The sequence below is a fragment of the Leptonychotes weddellii genome, unplaced genomic scaffold (genome assembly GCF_054177405.1).
Source record: "Leptonychotes weddellii isolate Sample4059 unplaced genomic scaffold, ASM5417740v2 HiC_scaffold_6663, whole genome shotgun sequence".
NCBI lineage: Eukaryota > Metazoa > Chordata > Mammalia > Carnivora > Phocidae > Leptonychotes > Leptonychotes weddellii.
The window spans coordinates 1,862-10,003 of record NW_028035773.1 but is presented as its reverse complement, the minus strand read 5'-3'; the positions used below and the strand labels follow the sequence as shown (position 1 = coordinate 10,003).

General features: G+C 52.6%; 2 protein-coding genes across 4 annotated transcripts; one reads left to right on the top strand and one right to left on the bottom strand.

Moving 5' to 3' along the window:
- Positions 1-11: 11 nt before the first annotated feature.
- On the top strand, positions 12-7,289 carry LOC102743995 (major allergen I polypeptide chain 2-like). Of its 3 annotated transcripts, none has more exons than XR_014142566.1 (3): positions 12-2,948; positions 3,075-3,210; positions 5,745-5,837. XR_014142566.1 is itself a non-coding variant. In XM_006730764.3 (3 exons), exons 1-3 carry the CDS (start codon positions 5,173-5,175, stop codon positions 7,153-7,155), a joined length of 324 nt encoding a protein of 107 aa, XP_006730827.1. In that variant the 5' UTR covers positions 3,217-5,172; the 3' UTR covers positions 7,156-7,289. The 3 variants fall into 3 exon arrangements, 1 of the variants encoding a protein (XP_006730827.1); XR_014142565.1 differs by having other exon boundaries at positions 13-2,715; XM_006730764.3 differs by lacking the exons at positions 12-2,948; positions 3,075-3,210 and adding exons at positions 3,217-5,233; positions 7,075-7,289 and having other exon boundaries at positions 5,745-5,926.
- Positions 330-1,382, bottom strand: LOC102738855 (major allergen I polypeptide chain 1-like). The gene is made up of 3 exons (XM_081811268.1): positions 1,321-1,382; positions 994-1,181; positions 330-418 (listed from the first exon to the last, which is right to left on the bottom strand). The coding sequence occupies exons 1-3, from the start codon at positions 1,379-1,381 to the stop codon at positions 413-415; spliced, it is 255 nt and encodes an 84-aa protein (XP_081667394.1). The 5' UTR covers position 1,382; the 3' UTR covers positions 330-412.
- Positions 7,290-8,142: the final 853 nt, after the last annotated feature.

The window sequence follows — 8,142 nt, the reverse complement described above, 5'->3', positions numbered from 1 at the left end:
GAGGCCTCAAGGGGTACGAGAGACATCAAGCTCTGCTGAACACTCACTGGACCCTTCCTGGAGAGGAGCCTGCGGGTTTGTTTGGGGGATGGCTTCTGGATCTGAGCAGGCAAAGGTGGATTCCTCCCAATCTCCTGCACCACAAGAGAATCCCAGGTGCGCCTCTTCCTCCAGGGGACCAGAGGGAAGAAGAGGGGTCACTGTGATGGGATGGGGGGCATTTGTGGATAGAATGGAAAGAGGCGGCCGAGAAGGTCCTGGTGGGGCTCCAGATGCACCTGTGGGCACCTGGGGGTCTCCAGCTCTGCTTCCTCCTCCTGCCCCTTGGACACTTGCTGCTTGAAGCAGTAGCTTGTTCCCACTCTTGGGACAGCAGAGAGAGGATTCACTGTGATTTTCCACACGGGGCATCTCAGGCCTGGGAAGGACCGGGGGGGGGGTTGCTTTGGGAAGCTGCTTTCTCCCCTCCCCTCCCCTCTGCTCTCCTGGCAGGTTGGCAGGTGAGGCACAGAATGGATCTCTGGGACCCAGGGAATGAGGACAAATGAGGGTCTGAGGGGGGATGGAATGGGGAACTTGAGGAGGTAAGGTAAAGGAGCCCATGTTTGGAGACAGGAAGGACCCAATGCTAATAGTTTAAAGATCCAGGCTCACATGCTGGAGAGGCTGGAGTCAGGGAGGCCAGAGCTGAGGACCTGACACTGAGGCTGGGCGATGCCAAGGACACAGGAGGGCCTGCAGACTCCCAGGCCAGTGGCCGGGAAGCACTGAGCAGCCAGGGCTGGCCGGAAAGCTCAAGGGCTGGGCTCAGTCTTTCCCACACTATCCTCTCTACTTCCCATCCATGAGGTCTTTCTCATCCCGGATTCCCAGGGAAGGGCTATGGTGGAGAAGAAAAATGGGTGCCCCCCACCCCTCCTGCCCTGCCCTGTCCCGCCCTGAGCAGACCCCCAGACAGGCGCCAGAGACAGGGACACATAGAGCTGGACCCACCAGCACATTGACAGCATTCGTCTTGTCGTCCGCTGTCATTTTCCCATCAATGCACTCCTTCAGGCTTTTGGCATTTTCCAATATTATAGATTCATTTCGGTATTGTGCCACTTCTGGGACATATTCTTCAGTGGTGCCCATCAGGAACAAGGTGACATCATCACTCACCGCTGAGCAAATTTTACAATCTGGAACACAAAGATAAGCTGACACTCCGTCGAAAGACCTTCGCCAGGTCATGCTCCTCCCTTCCTCCTCCTGACAGGCTCACAACTGCCCTAGGAAGGCGTCAGAACCCCCGGAGAACCCGTGGCCCTAGGCGCCCACCTCGGCCCGAGAGCAGGAGCGAAGCAGCCCAGAGGAGCACGAGAGCACCAGCCGGCTTCATGCTGCAGGCCACAGCTGCTCCCTCCCAGGCCTGGAGCCCTTTTATACCAGCTGGAGGGGTGGGCAGGAGGGGCCTGTGCCTGACACATCCTTTTCCAGGAGGCCCTCTCTGGGCTGCAGCTTGGAATTGCCTGGGAGCCGTGGAGGCGGGAGATGGATGTGTGGGCAAGATCCTAAGTCCCTGAGTCAACAAAGAACACTAACTTGGCCTCCCTTCCCCATCTGAGGGCTCTGTCCAAGTGGCAGCTGACACCAGAAGTTTCACAATGGAAATTTCCTAGGTTGACTGGGAAAAGGGGCAAAAAGTCTCCCAAATCAGGCCTCCCGAATGATGGCCAATGTCAGCCTCTTACCTGTGACCTTGAAGACCGTTTGGTCCCAACTGAGGGATTTTTCAGGAAACCCAGTGCTGAGCCAATGGTCTCATAGATAGTAAGTGCCAAAGGAAGGCCACTCTCTGGTGGCTCCTGCCCTGCCTTCATCCTCATCTCTGTCCTTGACCTGCTCAGTGGCCTCCCTTGAGCCAGTCTGTTGGGTCTGTTTCTGGAGCCCTGAACCCTCCCCTCTGTGCTGACCGGGTCCTGTCACCTGGTTAGTCTGGCAGTACTTTCGTCTGACTCAGAAATAGCATTTTGCCCTGACCAGCCTCTTCTTCTGAGTTTCTCTATACGGTTCGCACCGTTCTCTTTCCAGAGGTACATTCTGAGGAAAAGCCGAGCGGCTTCTATGGCCTACAAGCCCTGTGTGCTTTGTACACCCGGTGCGTCACCGAAGACCTGCTGCTTCTCTGAATTTTTCCCTGCCATTCTCTCCTCCCTCACTGGTCTTCCTTCTGCTTCTTGACCATGCCAGTGGTCGGGGGCTTTGTGTTCCAGATTGTACTCCCGCAGCAGGGCCTTGGCACAAACGGCCCCCGCTGCCTGGAATGCTCTTCCTCCAAGTACGTGATTCAGGGCCTAATTGCTCAGTTCTCTTCAAAGGGCACCTTATCAGAGAGACTTTCCCACGTGCTTGACCCCTTAGAGCCCCGCCCCTTCCCCCACAGCACCTGCTGCTCTCCCCAGCTTCATCTTGTCACTCGCTGATGTCTTCCACTTCCTCTCAGTTGTATAATGAGCTCCGGGAGAGAGGGGGCTCTGCTGTGTGCACTGCTGCGTCCCCAGGACAAGGACACGTAGCAGGGGCTGCACAGATGTTTGTTAGACGAACGAGAGGAATATCCTATTTCTGCGGAGTTGATAATAACCAAGAACATTTTCCCTTATGCTTGCTTGCTGGAGGTACCTGCCTGGCCTTTTCTCTGAGTCATCTGTGAAAGAACAGAGTTTGCTGAAGGTAAGACAAAAGTTTTCTGACCCCAGTCAGAGCCTTACGCCAAACAGGATTCACATCCGGTAACTGCTCTTGGCAAAGAGGTGCCGAGTCCTGAGCTCCAGCTGTCAGGTGGCTACCATGGAGCCGCTCCAGTCATGATGCCCAGAGGCCATCCCTGTGAGGTCATCTCATGACAGGCTCGGGCCACTGCGGATGTCCCTCAGAGGTTCTTGGGCACTTATCAGCCTGGGAAGGTGAGCACCATATGCCCCAGATTGGACATGGCTTGCTCTTTCTCTCCTGGGACCGAATTTCAGTGTGGCGGGGGCACCTGGGCAAGGATCGTATGTCTGCTGTCCTTCACTAGGCACTTCCTTCAGGTTCTTCCCAGCTCTGGGAGATGATGAAGCCAGAGTTTGGAGTGCTAGAGTGACACAGGATGCTGATGTCCGTCCAGCCCCACTGGGCGCCACAAAACCATCTGAGACATCGCTGGACGTGGGGACATTTGCTGAGGTCAGGGGGACTTTCTGGACAAGGTCTTGTAGTATATGCAGTCCCTTAGTAATGCAAGTGGTTTTTTTTTTTTAAATACCTTTTTATTTGGGGGTAATTCTAGACTTACAGAAAAGTTGCAAAGATTTGTCAAAACCAAGAAACTGACATTGGCATGCTACTACTAACTAAACTCCAAACTTTATTTGGATTTCACCAGTTTGTACATTAATGTCCTCTTTGTGTTCTAGAATCCGATCCATATCCTAAACATGGCATTAATTGTCATATCTCCCTAGTCTCTTCTGATCTGTGACAATTTCTCAGTCTTTCCTTGTTTGTCATGGCCTTGATGGTCTTGAAGACTGGCCAGGTGTTATAGAATGTTCACCAAACTGATTTTGTCTGCTGTGTTTCTCATAATCTAGACTGGGGTTCAGACCTTGGGTTTTGGGGGGACTACAAAGAGGAGAAGTGCTATATTGTCACATCACATCATGGCATGTGTGACATCAGTATGTCTTACCACTGGTTATATTAGTCCTGATCATTTTTTTTAAATGTTTTATTTATTTATTCATGAAAGTCAGAGAGAGAGAGAGAGGCAGAGGTAGAGGGAGAAGCAGGCTCCCCGCCTAGCAGGGAGCCCGATGCGGGACTCGATCCCAGGACCCTGGGATCATGACCTGAGCCGAAGGCAGACGCTTAACCATCTGAGCCACCCAGGTGCCCCTAGTCCTGATCATTTGATTAATGTTGGGTTTGCTAAGTTTCTGCATGGTTTTCCCCTTTCTGGACTCTTTGGAATTGAGTTGCTAAGTCTAGCCCACTCACCAGGAGGACAGGGCAATAAGCTCCACTTCCTGAAGACAGTATCTATGTGTATTATTTGGAATGCTTCTGTGAGGCATTTCTGTCTCTTCTCTTCATTTTCTTATTTATTAAATCATTTATTTACATCAGTATGGACTCACAGATACAATTTTATGCTTTGGGTTATCATCTAACACTATGTCATTTCTTTTGTTGCTTAAATTGTTCCAGATTTGGCCACTGGGAGCTTCCTTCTAGAATTTTCATGGACTGTCTCATCTTGTTTATGCCAATAAACCACTTTTCTAGAGTAGAAGGTTGAGTGTAACTCTTGAAGGATTTTAAGGCGACGGAGTGCCTCCTCTGGTTGACCTCGCACTCTGGTCTGTAGAGCTCAAGCTCCCAGGGGACACGGGCGACACACTGTACAACTCCACAGCTACTCACTGATGTTTCTGGATGGGCTATTAAGTCCAAGCTCCTCTTGGGACCAGGTTCACTGATGGAGGGGGGCGAGTCAGGGCCAAGGCTGGACCCACTGGGAGTCCAGAAGGTGCCCAGGAATTTGCAGGGCTGAGAAGGAAGCAGGTGACATGATCCTACATTGGAGCGTTATTGGAGTCCTGAGACTTCCCTGGTAGGGCATGCTTCAGGGCCCAAGGATGGTGTCCACCCATCCTTGGGGGCTCAATCCAGAGACTGCAGCAGTTAAGGTGTTCAAGAGGCTCTAGTTGGGCCCAGCACCCCATACTTATCTCCAGGACTTAAACTTAGGCCCAGGAAAGGCTGGATGATCTTTTGTCAACCTGTAGTGGTATAGACTTGTCCTTGACCCCTCCTGTGATTGGGAGAGTACTGCACTTGGAGCCAGGATAGGTTGGGGGTAAGGAGTAGCAGGAAACAGCGGTCACAGTTGGGGCTGGGACAACAGAGCAGTTGGCTCAGGGTGAAGTCACTTAGAAATGTGAGCTCCAGTTGGTCTTTGGCGAAGGAAAACCACATCCTCTCCAGAAGGCTTTCAGCCCAAGGGCTGAAGGAGCCACATGTGCCAGGTCCCTGCCCACAAGCCTTTGGAGCTCCTAAAAGGGGTGTGGGCGAGACTCAGGGAGCTGGTAGTTTAAAAAGCAGCAGAAACGTTGCACTGAGCAGAACATTCTGGTGGTTGGCACTATGAAGGGGACACTGCTTGTGCTGGCCTTGCTGGTGACCCAAGAGCTGGGCATCGAGATGGGTGAGAGTAGGAATGAGGGACAGATGGCCTTCCTGATCCTTGCCTCGCTCTGTCTCACTCCCTCACCCCCCATGGTGATCTCCAAGTAGCTTCTAGGGACAGAGTTAGGGGGCAGCTGGGAGATCATTACCCAGGGGTCCTGCATAAACCCCCTGAGGTTTTCAGGCATGGACTGGAGGGAGAGGTTTGGAGGTGGAGGGGTCCTTAGTTGTGCACACAGTAGGGGAGAGTTTGTTGGGGGTAGTGGGGCTTAATGGAAGGTCAGAAGCAGGCAGGCTGGTATGTGTTGAGGCGCAGTCTGGGGCACCTCACACTGTTCCCTTCTGCTGAGAGTGCCTCCTGGAAAATGGTCTCTGTGTCTGGGATGTAAGCAGTCCTGGGAGTGGGTAGGTCTCTGTGGAAGGTGAGTCAGAACACCCCGGGTATGTGAAGTCCTGTCAAGTGGTGGGGAAACAGGAGCCTCCTACCCTGGTGATTCTTTTGTTGAGGTGTTTTCTGTTTGTGTCTTCAGTGAAATCTTGCCCTATTTTTTATGTGATCTTTGGTGCCGTGGCCATTGGAGAGAAGTTAACGCTGGACGCCAGCCTTGATCTGGTCAATGCCACTGAACCAGAAAAAGCAGCCATGGAAAAAATCCAGGATTGCTACAATGAGAAGGGACTCAAAGCCAAGGCCTTGGATCTGACTGTCATGGTAATTGACTGTCCTTTCCCCCCATCCCCACCCTGATGCCGCACATGCAGCATATTGGAATAGTGCGCATACAAATAGACCGCGCCGTCAGCGGCTCCTCGACAGACACGAGCTACAAACAATCAAGCACATAAACTTTGCTCCATCCTGCAGCACACAGAGTATGCAACCACACGCCCCATGCACATCCAGCCCCTTCTTCTACCACACGTGTCCCTCTCGTGCCAATTTACATACAGCTGGAAAATCGGGGACTGACATCGGTGCGACACAGAAAGTGTGTGACTCAGGCGATTTTTAGGGGAGCCAGCATTGCAGGAGTAGAATTTTAACCTTCGGCAGGAAAGCAAGGGTCCTTACTTCAGCTCCTGCAGGTGTAGGAGCACACTCGGCTCTGTTTTAGGAATGTCGAAACCGATCACCTGCCCTTCGACTCTCTTCTCAGGAAGGGACTCCCTGGCCTTGTAAGGCTTCTGGTTTTCGGCCTGTTTTACTGCCCACCTTGATGGCTGTTCTTTGGCTCTGAGTCCCACTTCCATCTGTCTCGTCTCAGTGCCGAAAGCCAGAAGCTGCACTCTGTTGTTTTTGGTGCCTGGGGCCCCCGAGGCAGCTTCTAGCTACATGCACCTGCTCCCCAGGGCTGGTCAGTGCATCCCCTGATGAACTGTCTTCTTCCGTCATTGTTCTTGTTGCACAGTTATGTAGATTTTGATTAGTCTGTCTCATCACTCTCTTCCCCTAAGTGCTGGTTCTGCAAAATGAGAGGTTTATGAAGCAGCAGAATTTCTTGCATTAATATAGGCGCACAGGGCCATGAGACCGCATCCGCATCCACATTCCATAGGTCCCACACACCTGACAGACGCGTCTCAGGTGCAGGAGACATCACATAGACCCACAGCCCAGAAGATTCTGATCTCCTTGCCTCCCTCACTGGTTGTTCAGACTTCCTCCTGACACCTGTGTATGGGCGACTGGGGAGTCATCTTCATCCTCTTCTGATGGACTGCAGCTCCCTCTCCAGCCAGAGGTTCTTGCTGGGGATGGAGCTGAATCCCTGAGGATGAGGAGCGGGGTGATCCTGAGGGGATGGATCGCTCTGCCTTGCGCTCAGGTCTTCCGTCCCTCCTCGTCTTACTCTCTCCCAGGCTACCATCACCACCAGCAAGCAGTGCATCTCTGAAGCTGTGGTCCCATTGAAGAATGTCGTGACCTCGTTGGGGAGATGAATCTTTGCCCCAGATGCCTGATCTGAGCTCTGTCCTCCTGCTCTGTTCTTCACACCTGAAGCTGGAATCCCCATACCTGTCCTCACCTCCTTCAGTCTCTATCAGGCTGGCTGTAATAAAATAACTGCAGCTTAGCTCTGCATGCCCCATGTCTGTGTGCTTGGCAGAGAGTGTGCGAGGCCTGGCAGGAGGTCCCGGGACACGGCGAAGGGGAGGGGGGGAGACACATGTGGTCACTGAGAGCGTGGGGACTGGAGTCAGGCCGAATCAGGAGCAGGTGCAAGCGGTTTTCTCTTTCTCAGGCTATTCTCTCATCTGTAAAATGGGGATTCTGTGTGTGGATTAAATAGCATATATGTAAGCCCAGGATTCCCCACTCTGGGTGGATAAAAATGTCCACGTAGCCTATTGCTGACTCCGCATTTGCCACTGTTGCAGAGCCTTTAGTCCCTCACATGTCACCCTGGTCATTGGAGGGTGGACTCAAGCGATAACCTGAGTGGGCTTATCACAAGTCCTCTCCGTCTCCCAGTGGCATCCGCCCTTTTATGCTTCTTAGGTGGATGTCTTCTGAGGAGGCCGGCCTTTCTGCCGAGACACCCAGTTCCACTGCTGTTCTTGGGTTCTGCCAGTGGACCCAGGTCCACCATGCAATCTTGGCTCAGGAGGAAGGGAGAAAGGGAGTGGAAACCAACCCAGAGGGAATGCTGCTGTCGCGGGGAGCTCAGGCTCTTAAATCTTACTTGCAGGATGTGTCACCTCTGGCAAGGGTCATGAGCCCTCTGAGCCTACTTCCAAAAGCATCAGATCGGCAATTGTATTTATTAGTAGGCTATTTGTGAAGCTGCAAGGCTAGGAGTAGGTTTTACCTTTATTTCCTAGAGACTAGAGCAGTGTTGGGCTCCAGTGAGTATGGCTCACAGAAAAAGTAGCACAGCAGGTGACCTCTCTCTACCTTCCTGGGCCAGGCAAGCACAGTAAGGTCAT